Source organism: Eretmochelys imbricata, chromosome 1, assembly GCF_965152235.1.
Source record: "Eretmochelys imbricata isolate rEreImb1 chromosome 1, rEreImb1.hap1, whole genome shotgun sequence".
Taxonomy (NCBI): Eukaryota; Metazoa; Chordata; order Testudines; family Cheloniidae; genus Eretmochelys; species Eretmochelys imbricata.
Genome location: NC_135572.1, coordinates 257,251,352 through 257,268,249, shown reverse-complemented (window position 1 = coordinate 257,268,249; position 16,898 = coordinate 257,251,352). Strand labels below are relative to the sequence as shown.

Here is a 16,898-nt window from a genome sequence, read left to right as displayed (position 1 = left end):
TGTCCTCATCTGCCCAATGCAGATGGTATCCCCCTGCCTCACAGAGGGGTTGCGAGGCTGAAGGTAGTGCATGTAAATTATGTTGCAATCCTTGGCTGGAAGATGTTCTAGAAATTAAAGAATTTATTTATTCCTAGTGATGGAGGCAGCAATACTCTCTTTCTCTAGTCTAATAAATGTCTGACTGTCGCTGAAATCACCAATATGTCACACATAGTCTGTGCTACAACAATATAGGGGAATTATGTTCCACATACGTATAGGTATAGTTACATAGTGCATCTATTGACCTGTAGGACCACTGAGGCAATTTGAATAATACAAACCTTGCCCCTCTCTTTTCTTTTTTGAAAGCTCCAGACACCAGCCATTTCAGAAAACCCTGCTGGTGACATTGAAGTGGAGATCATTGACTCCAATCACGCCAAGAAAGCTGGTCAGGAAGACCATAGTGGTGGCCATGCGGGACATGACCATGATGAAGAGGTAGGGAAATCAGAACACGGGACAGGGGGAGGAGCAGCCCTTATGAATTCTACCTGCAAGTAGGTCAGACTGGAATGTGGATGATCTTCTGCAAGGCCAAACTGAGGTCTTGGAATTTGCCTGCGGCCTTTTCAATAGTTTCAGGGAAAGCTCTTGAACCCATTCCTTGTAAGAGAAGAGCCCCCTGAACCTTAACCCAATCCTCTGACCAAATCTGAACCTAAACTTTGTTGAGATTCAGACAGGTATAACGCTCCATCCCCTTCCACTCCCCATCTATTATTGTTCATTTTCATGCCTCACTGGGTTTATAGCTGGCCAAATAAAGCCAGCGTGTAGCATATCATAATGTACTTCCTGTGGGAGAACCTGTTCTTTTTTATCTTCTCACCCAGTTCTGTGAACCCATGAGGTTCAGATTTTGAGGCTAAGCATCGGAGGTTTTGGGTGTGAACCTAACTATAGGAACTTCCAGACTGGATCAGACTTCAGGCCCATCCAGTCCCATACCCTGTCTGTGATATTGGCCAGTACCAGCCGCTTCAGAGGAAGGCGTAAGGGCCTTGCAGAAGGCAGATGTAGAACAATCAGCTCCCCATAGAAGTCTCATCCTGCTCTCTAATTATTAGAGTTGGCTTAAGCCCTGAAGCCCAAGGTTTAACATCTCCCCCACCTTCTGAGGTTTTGCCCGTCACGAAGGTCTGGTTTACACTACAAACTTCTATCGGCATAACTATGTTGCACAGGGGTGCAAAAAATCCACACCCCTTAGTGATGTAGTTATACCAACCTAACCCCTATGTAGACAGCACTGTGTCAGCAGGAAAGCTTCTCCCGCTGACATAGCTACCGCTCTTGGGAAGTTGGATTAACTACACCGATGGAGAGCTCTCTTCTGTCGGTTTAGAGCGTCTTCGTTAAAGTGCTACAGCGGAGCAGCTGCATCGGTGCAATGTTTTAAATGTAGACTTGCCCAAAGGAAAAGCAGTTGTCCTGGTGGAAAAAGCACAGGAGTGTTCGGCATTAAAAGAACCTGAAATCTGGAGAGGAAGGTGAGAGCAACTAAGATAGTGACAGAAGTTGAGCGTAATTCTCACCTGAATGTACTGATCCAACACCCACTGAAGACAATAGAAAAACTCTCGTTGATTTCAGTAGTGTTGGATCAGCCCCTTTGTGCTCCACATTTATGTCAGGGTTGCACCCTTGCAGCCTGTAACGTGTGTGTGTGGCAGGGGAGGGGGCCATTAGGCCTCATTCATTTGAACTGGGGGAACCCAGGATGTGGGCCTCTGGCAGCAGACACTCTGCCTAGACTGGGGTTCACAGCAGTCCCAGATGCTTCAGGGGGAGGGGGTTCAGTCTCAGCTGGCAGTTCGGGAAGTGGGATTGGCTGGCTGAGGAGGGAGATGGCTCTTAAGAAATGCACTGATTCGGCGTATGTCCCCAGAAGCATCTGCCACCAGGTTTCCTGTGCAGTTCCAGCCATAAACTAAAGCTTCAGGCCTTAGGGGAGCCCAAGGAGGACAGTGGTCATCTCACTGCCACCCCCCAGCAGGGTTAAATTGTAGGGATGGTAAAGGGTAGTTCTTTAGCAGTTGCCTCAAGTTGCCTTTCTTCCGAATGGTGGGCTGGGAAAATAAAGGAGAAGGAACAATTTTCAAACCTTTCCTTTTGACCTGTGAAGTACCCATGTGTTGCTCCCACTGCCATGAAGAGGAGAAAGGAGACCAATGTGCAGCACATTAAGGCAGCACTGCGCTGTTCACTTACGCTCATTTAGTGCTGCTTGTTCAGCAGCTTCATTTTTACATCATTCCAGTTCAGTTTTGGCGATACGTTTGTCCACCAAGCTATCCACACGATTGAATACTGCCTGGGCTGCATCTCCAACACAGCATCCTACCTTCGGCTCTGGGCCCTCAGCTTGGCTCATGCACGTGAGTTATCACTCTGTGTTCGTTATTCTTCAGGTAGTGACTGTGAAAGGCTGCTACAGAAAGAATTTCAGTAGAGCTGGTTGGGAATTTTTTGTCAAAAAGTTTTCTGGGGAAAATTTTGGTTTCCCCAAAAATCAGGGAAATTGCCCATCAGGAAAATCAAACCAAATGTCAACCCAAATAAACGTGTTTTGGTTCGTCGAACAAAATCAAAATGTTTTGTGGCAATTCAATCTGTTCACCTGAACTGCCGCAGCGTGGGGCACGGGGTCACTTGCAGGTTTAAACTAGTGTAAATGGTGGATTATCTGTAATTTGAAATCTTTAAACCATGATTTGAGGACATCAGTAACTCACCCAGAGGTTATGGGCCTACTACAGGAGGGGGTGGGTGTGGTTCCATGGTCTGCGATGTGCAGGAGGTCAGACTAGATGATCATTATGGTCCATTTTGGCCTTAAAGTCCGAGTCCCTCTAGTGTCTTGTAATTGTGTTTCCTCATGTCCATGCTGTGGCCTTGGCTCTCTGGCTGAATCTACATTTCCCATAATGCACTGATTGAACTATCATGGGAAGAGGTAGCACATCCGGGGAACCCAGCCCATAAAGGAGAATGAGAGCATGAGGCACCAGAATTACAACTCCCCACGAGGCACCGGGGCAGCTCAGGCAGACACAGATTAATGTCAAACTGACGTGAAAAGAAATATTTTGATTACGTGCAGCAAATAAAAATGAAACATTTTGATGTGGGAATAGCTAAACTTTTCATTTTGATCTGAAATTTTCCAATCAAAATTTTTTAGAACTCTCCATTTCATGAAAAATTTCAATATGTCAACTTTTCATCCTGATTTGGGATGAAACAAATGTGAAAATATCAGAATTCCCCGTAGGACAGAATTTCTGATTTTTTGACCAACTCTAAGTATTATTATATATTTATTATTTATATTTTTGTGGCACCCAGGAGTCCTAGTCATGTACTGGGGACCCCACTGTGCTAAATACTGTCCAACACAGTACCAGACAGTCCCTGCCCCCAAAGAGTTTACAATCTAGAAATGGGCAACTACAGAAGGAAGGAGTGCAGAGATCCCTGGATTGGAAGGGGTGAGCTGCACTTCCCCTTATAACAGCCTTGTTGGCACATAAGTGAGTCTAATAGGACTTAATTAGAAGCCAAGTCACACTAGCCTTATACTGGAGATAAAGTGTTAAAAAGTATAAGACATTTGAGTAAAAGGGTGACATGCACTTAAATATACAGGTAACCCTTTTATGAACATCTGAACACCTGTTTTTCTTGGGAGGTTTAGCAGAGGTGTTCATTACAACTGTTGGCACCTAAGATGATAGCCCATTCATCTGAACTCTTACATCAAAATATAGTCTATGGATCTTTCTGTACTGTCCAAGGAGATAGAAGAAGGATGATCCAATGGTTAGGGTGCCAGCATGGACTGTAGGAGAGCTGAGTTCAATTCCTTGCTTTGCCACAGACTTACCGTGTGACCTTGGGCAAGTCACTTAGCGTCTGTTCCCCATCTGTAAAATGGGGATAGTAGCACAGAGGTGCTGTGGAGAGAAATACAATGAAGATTATTAGGTGCCTAGATAATATAGTCAAGAGGGACATGTAAAAACTAGGGCTGTTGATTAATCACAGTTAACTCATGTGATTAACTCAAAAAAATTAATCGTGATTAAAAAGATTAATTGCAGTTTTAATCGCACTGTTAAACAACGGACTACCAATTGAAATTTATTAATATTTGTGGGTGTTTTTCTACATTTTCAAATATATTGATTTCGATTACAACACAGAATACAAAGTGCTCACTTTATATTATTATTTTTTATTACAAATATTTGCACTGGAAAAATGATAAACAAAAGAAATAGTATTTTTCAGTTCACCTCATACAAGTACTGTAGTCCAATGTCTTTATCGTGAAAATGCAGCTTACAAATGTAGATTTTTTTTGTTACATAACTGCACTCAAAACCAAAACATTGTAAAACTTTAGCGCCTACAAGTCCACGCAGTCCTACTTCTTGTTCTGCCAATCGCTCAGACAAACAAGTTTGTTTACATTTACAGGAGATAATGCTGCCCTCTTCTTATTTACAATGTCACCTGAAAGTGAGAACAGGTGTTCGCAAGGGACTTTTGTAGCCGGCGTTGCAAGGCAAAATCATAGAATAGACTGATCAGAGAAATAATTTTGAACCCCAAGAGAACCCACCTTTTACACAGGCACCTATTGCCTGCGATCACAGATCTTAACATTAGCTGGAGATCAAGTAGACAGTCAGCGGTAAGAAAGGGAACTGATTTTGGCAGTAAGGATGAAATGCAAAACCATGAAGGACACTCCTGGCATCCCACTGTCTGAGGGACCAGAACTACTAAAATGGCACAGACTATTATAACTCTGATAGAAACAAAAGGGAGATCTCAGGAGAAAGCAGCCCGGATTTCTCTAAAGATCTCTGGCAGGTGCAGTCACACACACAGCTCCGCAAAAGGATATAGAGCCAGATCCTCAGCTAGTGTAAACTGGCAGTACTCCACTGAAGTCAATGGGGCTCTACGGAGGACCAGGATGTTACACCTCAGCTGCAGTATATACCCACTTCCCATTCGTTCTGCACACAGCTTCCCTTTAGGGAAGGCATTGTGAATGATGGAGCACAGAACAAATGGATTGTTCCATCCAGCGAACGGGGTGGGCGTATGGATTTTACCATTGTGATGGTTGAACTATTCTTGCTCTTCCCCTCTGCTTGCTTTGCAGAGTTATCAGAAGTCCTCTGGACCATGGTGATGAACATTGGACTGAAGAACAGCGGCTGGGGAGGACTTATTGGGGTCTTCATCATCTTTGCCATCTTTGCAGTTCTGACTGTAGCTATTCTGCTTGTCATGGAGGGCCTCTCTGCCTTCCTGCATGCACTGCGCCTTCACTGGTACGTATTCGTCCCTCTTCAAGCTATGGAAGCCTTTTCTAGTGCAGAAACGAGGGCACACATTTTACTACAGAGAGTCCATGATGATGTGCATGGGGAGGGGCACGGGGTGAGGGCATGTAAATACCTAATTAGAAAGTGAGACTGTATGCCTCGGTAGATGCTCATATTTGTTACAGGATGTTTTCTATTCACAGCCGTTTATTGTACCTCAGGCTTATACCATAACACTGCTCGAGATTGCACTTTCCTGTTTGAAGACGGGCAGGCATGCAAAAATATGTAAACGGTCAGGTGAAGTGGCCTAACTGAGACCTCCAAACTCATGTCTGTTGGGGAGTAGCTCATGTTTCCTCTTCGAGTGCTTGTTCACGTCCATTCCACATTAGGTGTGCGCACGCCGCGTGCACCAGCGTTGGAAACTTTTTCCCTTAGCGGCTGCCGGTGGGCCCCCTGAGGGGCACCACTGCGCCGTGCATATATACCCCGGCCAGCCCAACCCCCTCCAGTTCCCTCTTACCATCCGTGGCGGCATTGGAACAATCTCTCTCTCTCTCATAGAAGAGCAGTCCCTTAGCCTTTAGAGTAGCTGTTATCAGTTTGTTTATATACAGATTGTGGACACTTAAGTCATTAGGTGCTTGGAGGCCTCTAGCACCTGCCCTGGGCTGCGGGGCATGCCGCAGGCCCACAGCTTCAAGGCTTGCACCACGTGCTGCAAACCTATGCCAATTAGTGACCCCCCACAACTCGCGTCTACGTTGCCTGGGGGACGGACATCAAACTGAAAGGTGTAGGATTTGCAAGGCGTTTAAGCCAAGGACAAGGAAAGAAAGAGACTTTCGCCTAAAGTAACTGTTGATGGAGGCTGCATTGCAGCTGCCAGGCCTGAAGCGCCCGACGCTGGCTCAGACTTCCTTGGTGCGTAGTGCCCCGGAGCCGTCAAGAGACCAGGCATTGGCTTAGCACCGTAAACTGTCGGCCCCGGAGCGCCAGGCTAGATCCTGGCACCGATTGTCCTCCCCGGTGTGGCCCCCAGCGCGGCCTAAAGGAAGGCGTGGTCGTTCCCCGCACAGGAGGCTGGCGCCTCCCAAGGCCCCGAGTGCCGATAAGAGCGGGAAGGCCGCGGTACCGGTGCTGACCACGACGGTCCTGGCAGCACAAGCCCAACCGAGCCCAGACCTAAGTGAGCTCAATGCGGACGATGGACTCAAGGGCATAACAGATCAGCCCTCTACCCCTGGCACCTTTGAGGCTCAAAAGGACCTCATCGAGCAGTCGGCGGCGAGTCCCCTCCCCTGTGGGGAGAACCCTCCGTCACCCATGCCTCGGGTGCCGTTGAGGGGTAAGCCGGCAATGGTGTGCTGCTCGAGGACACTGTCCCAGCACCGCTCCCAGAGTTGGTCCTGGTCGAGCTCCGACTCTGCAGACTCACACTTGCCAGCGGCCCAGAAGGAGGTTGCGGCACCGGCAGCGGGTCGACATGAAGAAGCACCAGAAAGGGCACACCGCTCTCTGGCACTGCCCAGAGACCGGCACCAGGAGGAGTTGAGACGGCCCTCGCCAGAGGTCTCCCGCAGATGGTCCCGGTCCCGGGGATACTGGTACCGATCCCAGTCCCGCTCAGCCAGGAGCCGCTTGTTCTCCCGCCGGCGCAGATTGTTGGCACCGCCATGGTCTTCACGATTGGCATCGCTGCAGTCTGGCACCGGCTCCGGCCATTATACCTACCCACACCAGGGCCCGGAAAGCAAGGACCCTCAGGGGAGCTGGCAACCTCAATGGGGGCCGCCAGGCCATTGGCCCTTCTGGACCCCCTGGGCCTATCAGGAGTGCCAAGGGGCCCCATCCAGGGCAAGTTACTCGGTGCAGCAGTCCCGGTCTCCGCACCAATGCCAGATGGTCTCCAGCATCCCCCCAGCATAGAGTGGAAAGTCCAGCACCGAGCCCGGTGCCGTCCCATGGACTCCCGCCGCGGCCTGAGACGGAGGCCCCTACCACGGGAGATGGGGAGCAGGAGGACCAACCAGAGGGGGTCGAGCAGCAGCTAACTCCTCGTCTTCCCACGATGAGGCGGTGGCGGGTACAGAGGTGTCCGGCCTTCCGCCGATAGACCATAGAGCCCACCAGGAACTGCTGTGCAGAGTCGCCCAAAATTTGGGGTTGCAGGCCGAGGAGACAGTTGAGCAGGAGGACCCCATGGTGCACATTTTGAGCCCCGAAGGTCCATCCAAAATAGCGCTCCCGCTCATTAAGACATTCAGTCTAACAATAAGACTATATGGCAGACCCCGGCCTCCAGCGCTCCACCAGCTAAAGGAGTGGAGCATAAATACTTTGCCCCATCTAAGGGCTATGAGTTCCTGTTCTGCCATCCGAGTCCCTGCTCCCTAGTGGTTTCGGCAGTGAACAAAAGGGAGTGCCACGGACAGCAGGCCCCGGCCCCTAAGGCCAGGGAGGCGAAACACCTGGACCTTTTTGGTAGAAAGGTGTACTCATCTGGGGGCCTTCAGTTGGGTATTGCTAACCAGCAGGCCATCCTCAACTGGCACAATTTCAACACCTGGGTGGCGGTGGGGAAGTTTAAGGACAACCTCCCGCAAGGTTCCCAAGAGGGGTTCATGGCCCTGGTGGACGAGGGCAAAGCAATAGCCAAGACCCCTCTCCAGGCCTCTCTGGATTCGGCAGACGTGGCGGCTAGAACAATCACATCAGGGTGGTCATGAGGTGCTTGGCGTGGCTCCAGGAGTCAGGTCTGCCCCCCGAGGTCCAGAATCCACTCCAGGACCTCCCCTTTGAAGGGTCCAGGCTCTTCTGGGACCAGACAGACACGAGGCTGCATAGCCTCAATGACTCGCGAGCTACACTCAAGTCGCTGGGTATGCACAAGCCGGCGACTCAGAGGAGGCCCTTTAAGCTGCAGCCTCCCCCTCAATGCCAGTACCAGCCTCACCATAGGCATGAGCCTTACCATAGGCGAGGCAGGGATAACAGGCAATGGTGCAATAACAATAATAACAATAATGCGCCGGGCCAGAACCAAGGCCAGCACAAACCCCGGCCGGGCACTAAGCCAGGCTTTTGAAGGTGCGCTCGAGGACAGCATACCAGACCAGTCACCAGATCCGTCCCTTTGTTTCCTGAACCACCTGTCCTGTTTCTCCCGTGCGTGGTCCACCATTAAGTCAGACCCTTGGGTCTTACGCACGGTGCGGAATGGGTACTCGCTGCATTTCGCCTCCCTCCCCCCCTCCTACTCCCCTTCTCTGTCCCTCTTCAGGGACCTCTCTCATGAGCATCTCCTAGAGGAGGAAGTCTGCTTGCTGCTAGAGACGAGGGCGGTAGAGGCGGTGCCTCACGGCCTAAGGGGAAAAGGGTTCTACTCCTGGTACCTCCTCATCCCCAAGGCCAAAGGGGGCCTTCGCCCAATCCTAGATCTGCACGGGGTCAACAAATTCCTGATCAAGGCCCAGTTCCGCATGGTCTCTCTGGGCACCATCATCCCTTCCCTGGATCCAGGGGACTGGTACGCTGCCCTCGACATGAAGGACACGTACTTTCATATCACCGGTTTCCGAGTAGCAGCCGTGTTAGTCTGTATTCGCAAAAAGAAAAGGAGTCCTTGTGGCACCTCAGAGACTCACCAATTTATTTGAGCATGAGCTTTCGTGAGCTACAGCCACGGGATGCATCCGATGAAGTGAGCTGTAGCTCACGAACGCTCATGCTCAGATAAATTGTAAATAAACCTTATTCAAATAAATAAACCTTAGTCTCTAAGGTGCCACAAGTACTCCTTTTCTCTTTTCATATCACCATCTTCCCAGCACATCAGCGGTTCCTACGCTTGGGCTGAGAGCATTATTAGTTTACGGTTCTCCCGTTCGGTCTAGCCGCGGCCCCAAGGGTGTTCATGAAGTGCATGGCGGTGGTGGCGGCCTTCTTACGGAGGCAGAGCATCTGGGTGTACCCGTACCTCGACAACTGGCTCCTGGTGGGCCGATCCGAGGTGGAGGTGTGGGGCCATGTGGAGGTGGCCCTGAGATTGTTCCACGAACTGGGGCTCCTTGTCAACATCCCCAAGTCCCGCTTGTACCCACGCAGAGAGTGGAATTCATAGGGGTGGTCCTGTACGCAGTGCAGGCCAGGGCAAGCCTTCCGGTATCCTGATTCCAGACTATCCAACAGGCAGTGGCCTCCCTGCGCCAGTTTCCAACGACAACGGCCAGGTGCTGCCTGTTTTATATAACCAAGCAGGGTGGGGCTCGTTCCTTGACACTCTGTCGCGAGGCGCTCCTCCTCTGGGACCTTTGCATAGCCCATGCAATTGACCTCGACGCGTCCTATCTCCCAGGGGTGCGGAACGAGCTGGCAGACTCCCTCAGCAGGTCATACCGCATGCACGAGTGGACGCTCAGGGTGGACGTCGTGCTTTCTCTCTTCTGCAGGTGCGGGTTTCCCCGGGTAGATCTGTTTGCCACCAGGGCCAACGCCCAGTGCCCACGGTTCTGCTCGTTCCAGGGCTGCAGCCCGGGCTCACTCGTGGAGCGTTTGCAATCCCGTGGAGAAGGGGGCTTGATGTATGCCTTCCCCCAACTCCTCTTGGTGCACAAGGTCCTGCTCAAGGTGTGCACGGACAGGGCGGTGGTGATCCTCATTGCCCCAGCCTGGGCCTGCCAACACTGGTACACATCGCTCCTAGAGCTGTCGGTGGAGGCCCCAGTAGTCCTGCCCAAACACCGGGACCTGCAGTCACTGCACCTGATGGTGTGGAGGCTCTGTGGTTAAACGCCCTGGAGAGCCAGTGCTCCCTTCCTGTGCAGCAGATTCTGCTTGGCAGTAGAAAGCCCTCTACCAGAGCGGCCTATATGGCCATGTGGAAAAGGTTCTCGTTTTGGTGTGAACCCTGACAGGTGCAGCCGGGCCAGGCCCCGGTGCAGGCCATTCTGGAGTACCTCCGGCACCTCAAGCAGCAAGGGCTAGTCCCGTCCTCACTCAGAGTGCACCTGGTGGCCATCTCCGTCTTCCATCCAGGGTTCTCGGGGTGCTCACTGTTTTCCCACCCAATGGTGGGACGGTTCCTTAAGGGGTTGGAGAGGGTGTTCCCGTACTCCCACCCCACAGTCCCTCCATGGAACCTTAACCTGGTCCTTTCTAGACTCATGGGACCCCCTTTCGAGCCCCCTGCTACCTGTTCTCTCCTCCACCTTTCCTGGAAGGTGGCATTTCTGGTTGCCATTACCTTGGCCAAAGGGTGTCCAAACTGAGGGCCCTCACATCTGAGCCACCGTACACAGTATTTCACAAGGACAAGGTGCAGCTCCAGCCGCACCCCAAGTTCCTCCCTAAGGTTGTCTCCCAATTCCATCTGGGCCAGGACATTTGTTTGCCAGTGTTCGACCAAGAAGTCCAAGAAGGTGGTGCAAGGCCGGTTTCCAACCTCCCGCAAGGGAAAGAATAAGACTGGGTGTGAGCAAGGTCCCGAGCCGGGCAACTCTTCACCCACGTAAGGATCTTGGGCCCACGCTCCTGTGGAGCGATGTAGCCCAACCTGCTCCCTGCCAGCTACCTTGGATGGCAGCAGAGGCTTCAGTCAGCTCTGGGTGCCGTCCATGCCAGATGCCCTGCAGGCAGCGCAGGAGATCATGTCCCTCCCGGTGCCGCCCACGCCGGCTCCTGCGGTTCCCCGGTCACAGGGTAAACCTGTGTTCGGACCACCATGGTCCCCACCTCAGCGGGCACCATTCCCCACCATGGGGGGACGTCCCGCCGGCACTCGCCCTCCCATAGCCGCCACGCATCTGACCACAAAAGGCAAACACCGCACAGCACCATTCGGTCCCCAGCCCTTGGGCACAGGCAGAGAGGCTTGAGGCGCAGCTCGCCGGTCATTGGGTGCAGACCTTTGGAGGCACGTGCCCCTGGCAGAAATACCGATCCTGGCACCCGGTATCTCTGAGACCGCAGTACCACTCCAGGGACCAGTTGCGGGATCACCATCACCATTCCTTGGACCGTGGCCGATCCCCTAAGAGGGCATCACTGCATGCAGGTGCTTCCCGGCATTGGGCCAACTCTGACTCCTGGTCCCGCTCCTTTCATCGGAGCAGTGTTCAACTCTACCCATACCAGGGCATTCCTGCTGCTGGAGCGATTCAGGGCCAAGACCCAAGGTATGTGGTCCCCAGAGGAAACGACGCTACACATAAACGTCAAAATGCTCAGGGCAGTGCGCAGAGCTTGTGCGGTCTTCCTACCTCACCTGTCGGGCAAAGTGGTCAGAGTCCTGACGGACAACACAGCCTCGATGTTCTACATCAACAGACAAGGGGGAGCATGATCCTCTGCCAAAGGCACTCCATCTTTGGGACTTCTGCCTCGACCATGGAATCCATCTAGAAACGTGTCACCTTCTGGGTGCCAAGAACATGCTAGCGGAACACCTAAGCAGGGACTCCTCCTCTCACCATGAGTGGGTGCTCCACCTGGAGGTAGCCGACATGGTCTTCCAGAGGTGGGGAACTCCCCAAGTGGGGAACTCCCCTCTTCAGAAGGGGTCCAGAAGGTCCTCCTCGAGAGTAGAAAGCCCTCGACTAGACAGACTTACCTGGCAAAGTGGACGAGGTTCTCCCACTGTGTGGCCAAACGGGGCATCTCCCCTTCACATTCTTCAGTGCAGTCGATCTTAGACTACCTGCTTCAGTTGAGGAACCAGGGTCTGGCACGCTCCTCTGTCAGGGTGCATTTGGCAGCCATTTCCACCTTTCATCCACCCATCCAGGGGCAGACGGTGTTCTCCCATGACATGACGATCAGGTTCCTCAGAGGTCTCGAGAGACTTTTTCCTTGAGTTTGGTCCCCGGTCCCTCGGTGGGATCTCAATTTGGTTCTCTCCAGGCTCACAGGCCTGCCCTTTGAACCTTTGGCCTCATGCTCCCTGTCTCACCTATCGTGGAAGGTAGATTTCCTGGTGGCGGTGATGTTGGCAAGGAGAGTCTCCAAGCTGCGAGCCCTGACCTCAGACCCGCTTTACATGGTCTTCTATAAGGATGAGTTTCAGCACCAGCCGCACGCAGCCTTCCTTCCCAAGGTGTGTCCACTTTCCACATGAGCCAGGACATTTTCCTTCTGGTCTTCCACCCTAAGCCCCATGAGATTAGCAAAGAGAGGCACCTTCACGCTTTGGACGTAAGAAGGGCTCTGGCTTTCTACCTAGATCGGACAAAGCCTTTCTGTAAGTTGACTCAGCTTTTCATCTCTACAGCTGATAGGATGAAGGGCCTCCTGGTGTCCATGTAGAGGATTTCTAACTGGATCACCTCTTGCATTTGGACCTGCTGTGAGTTGGCGGGAGTCCTTCCACCGCTGATCGTCAGAGCCCACTCGACCTGAGTGCAGGCATCTTCAGCAGCCTTCCTGGCACACTTCCCAATCCAGGACATCTGTCGAGCCATGGTCCTCGGTGCACATGTTCACAGCCCACTACGCCATCATGCAGCAGGCCAGGGACGACGCTGGGTTCGGCAGAGCGCTGTTGCAATCAACACATCTGTGAACTCCTACCCACTTCCAAGGGTATTGCTGGGAGTCACCTAAGTTGAATGGACATGAGCAAGCACTCGAAGAAGAAAAGACAGTCACCTTTTCTGTAACTGGTGTTCTTCGAGAAGTGGTGTTCATGGCCATTCCACAACCCACCCTCCTTCCCCACTGTCAGAGTTTCCGGCAAGAAGGAACTGAGGGTGGGGGGAACCGGCAGCGCCCTATATACCGCGTGTGCGCACCACTCCAGGGGGCGCCGGAGCCGGTCCCCTACAGATAGTGGTGAGGGAAAAACTCCCAACATCAGTGCATGTGGCGAGCACACACACCTAAGTTGAATGGACATGAGCAGCACAGCTCGAAGAACACCCATTACAGAAAAGGTAACTCTCTTTTGTAAACTCCTTCCTGGTGGTGGAAGATTTAGTGTTAACTCACTGTTCCACCTGCACTTAGGGGTTCAGACACTTTTCTAAGATCTTATAAGAACCCAGACTGATGTGTAAAACAAATTCAATGCAAGGGAAAAAAAGAACTCATCGGCTCTGGAGTTCTCTTGGAGGGCTTGTGTTGTTTACTTTGCATCACGTGACATTCCATCCCTGACCACACAATACAATGAGCAAAAACCAGCTTGTAAAGCTTGGAATCACTTGATATGGGGCTGGAGGGCCTGAGAAGTTTGCTAGCTCTCGGATTCCATTGTACTGCATGAAAGAGTGAACTTGGCTGCCCCCAGTGGTTATCAAAGCTCTCTCGGATATTAGGTTTAGTGTAGGAACAAGGGCCTAGTTTTCACTGCTTCCAAGATACTGGTGATTGTCCCCTCACTGGCAGTGTTTTCAGACTGATGTATGAAAGGGGCTGTAATGGTCAGTGGCTCTTCTGAATTCCTTTTTCAGCCACAGCTGTTACTCTCTCTCAGACACTTTACTTTCCTCCTTGTACCCCCAACCCAAGGAAGGTGGGAACCAAATATGTCAAGAGCGGTTCTTCTTCCTTTGAAATGTAGTTGCCAATGGTGCTGTTGCTGATCCTGACCCTTTCCATTATGTCAGAGCGGCCCACGGGAAACCCTAGCTCAGCCACCAGTCCAGACTATATGCACATCACAAAGCTGTAGAGATTCCTGGAAACTTGTGCATGTTTCTGACACAGACCCTCCACTGTTAGTTAAGCAGCCGGTCTCTCTCTTCCTGGAGCTGCTATTTTTGTACCTCACTGCTTGACTTTTAAATGTTCCTTTCTTCCCTCTCTCCCCACCCCCCTATCTTCTCTTGCAAACTCATATAACACATTACGGTGCCTCTTAAACTTCTCTTTGTGTTTATTTTCCCCCTATCAGGGTGGAGTTCCAGAACAAGTTCTACGTGGGGACAGGTTATAAGTTTTCTCCATTCTCCTTTAAGTCTATCATAGATGGAACTGCAGAAGACTAGCGACAACTCATTGCAAAAACCCTTTATTCCCTGGACCATATTTTTCATTCCTTGAAACAGATTACACTGTGGAGTACAGAATCCTCTTCAAGTGAGCTTCATATTCTATGTAGTTAAATGGAATTGTTGCGCTGGCCTAGCACTAGGTACAAACCAGACACTACTCTCATTGAAGGGTTAACCGTCTGTCATAATTTAGCAAAAATTTTAATCTAAAAGGTGACCATTTTTACCTGTACAATGCTAAACTGTAAATCAGTGGAGCAACAGAACACAGAGACAACACCCAGCATGTTGGCCAGATCCTCAGCTGGTGTACACGTGCATCGCTCCGTTGATGTCAATGCTGCGTATCTGGCCCTATATGTAGGAGTCATCTGTCTACTCTTTGGATTAAAAACAGAGGATGTGTACTGTTTTGAAATAAATTAATCATCAACTCTCACGTGTTTTTCCCCCTTTGCTGTCCTGCTTTGTGGTTTTTTTTTTTTAAGAAAACATTTAAAGGTTGATTTAGATGAATTCCTTGGGTGATCAGAAGACAACTGCATGTGATGAATCCCTGTACAAGATTACATTTCTTAATATAGCACACAAATACGATTCAAAGTAACTTGAGAAAAATGCTTGCTTTTAAAGACATCCTTTACTACGACAAACTACTTATTATCTTATTTGTTCCAGAGCTTAACATCGCTGGATTATAGGCTTTCTCACACATTGTCACTTTAGAAAAGCATTAAATTTGAATCACACAAATACAAGGACACACCAGCTGCAGATCAGCAATGCGGGCCTTTGGGGTTTCTAGTTCTAGTGTGTACCTGTCATGGCTGAGCTCAGTAAAGCTGGTCATTATTTACTAGCAGGTCTTAGCAACAAATCCTGAAATCCTTGCTCATTCTTTACTCAATGCTGGCCACAGGCACAACTCCCATGGGAGTCACGGGGAATTTTGACTGAGTAAGGGCTTCACAGGATATACATCTGGGAATAAGCTCTCAAAAGCCTGAGGCTCCATAGATATCTGGGTGCCTCTTGGGGTGATATAACGAAGACCTCTTGCAATGTGCAGACAGGCACAGGCGTAGCTACCATTGCACGAGTTCAAACCTTGTTAAAACAGTAAAGAGAGGTCCTCTCTCTGAGATCGTGGTCACTAAGACTTGCCAGGTCCAAGACTAGCAGCCTACAAAATAGTCCTCATGTGGGGGTAGCGCTGTATGATCTGAGCTTGGCAAGAAATTGTTGCCTGTGTATCCAGGCTTACGTACATCCCGTTGATCCGGATGGTGTTTGTTTGCAGTAGCGAGGTGATGGGAGCTACACAGTATCGTGAGGTGGTTAACAAAACAAAACAAAAAAAATCTCAGCACCTCCTGACATTTTCCACGGTAACTGTTGTCATCTCCTGTCAGGGCCACCCAGAGCAGAGGAACTGCCAAGCCTCAGGCAGTCTGGTTCAAATTCGCATCCCAAAGCTGAGCAGTTAAAACCTCTTTCCTCCCTAGAAGTGATCCCACTAGCGCAAACGTTAAAACACGTCGATGGCAAATCTGGATGTGCTGCTGCCCACACTGTACCTCTCATGTGGGGAAACAGCCTGGACGGTTGGCAATCTAGCACCCTCCGCCAATGTGGTAAAACCACTTCCAAAAACGAATGCCAGAAAATGCTTCTGGCAATTCCACTGGGAACCACAAGCTGCCAGCTGCATTTGTTCCTTTGCAGTTCGTTGCTGAAAAAAGCCTTATGGCTGACACATCATTGCTAATGTCACCATCTTTTATTTCCAGAGTACTCTCAGACTGGCGTGGCATGATGCAGACCCTCCCGCGCTCCGACACAGTGCCCCTTTCTGTTACCACATTCCTTAACACCGGTTTGTTATACTGAAGCCTTGATTACATTAATGGATGAACCCGTAGCCATCCAGACCACTGCCATCCAAGTGTTCATTCTCGCATCACTGACACAATCATGCACATCACTGGATTGAATTCGTTCAGTCTTTAAGGCAGCTGCCAATTCAACAAAGGCATTGAGATGTATTATTTTCATTCGCTTTATCCAAAATCTTCATTGTTTTGCATTTCCATTCCAGTTTACGTACAAGTGCCGAGCCAGATGCATCTTCCCCCTTCTGCATGCCATAGGCATTACCGGGGCCAGGGATGAGAGGAATGCGTCTCTCACCAGGTTATTATAATTGAACTATTGTGTACTGGCCCTTATATTGCCCTCATCACCATCGTATTTAATACCTTCCAGTCGTTGATGTCCCTCCCAGGGCAGCTGCAGGAGTCATTCATTTTTACTCCTGCTCTCTCTGCCCCACGAGTATTTTTTGTGTGTTTGCACCTCTATTTCTTGGATGGCTGACATTCCCAGGAAGTGACATTCACGTGTCTCATTGGGCATGGTCTGGCCCCACTTCATTCGGAATACTAATAGGCAACACTGCTGCTTCATCTACTCCTCCCCATCCCCACGCACACATTCTATTAGCCAGTTTATT

The 16,898-nt window shown here is 50.5% G+C and overlaps 1 protein-coding gene across 1 annotated transcript in view; it reads left to right on the top strand.

The window, feature by feature from the left end:
- ATP6V0A4 (ATPase H+ transporting V0 subunit a4) overlaps positions 1-14,380 on the top strand; it is a 49,850-nt gene extending 35,470 nt beyond the window's left edge. Inside the window, exons 17-20 of the mRNA XM_077807534.1 lie at positions 355-486; positions 2,309-2,426; positions 5,228-5,399; positions 14,287-14,380. Coding sequence (XP_077663660.1) covers positions 355-486; positions 2,309-2,426; positions 5,228-5,399; positions 14,287-14,380 — 516 coding nt within the window. The remainder of the gene's footprint in view (positions 1-354; positions 487-2,308; positions 2,427-5,227; positions 5,400-14,286) is intronic.
- The last annotated feature ends 2,518 nt before the right edge of the window (positions 14,381-16,898 follow it).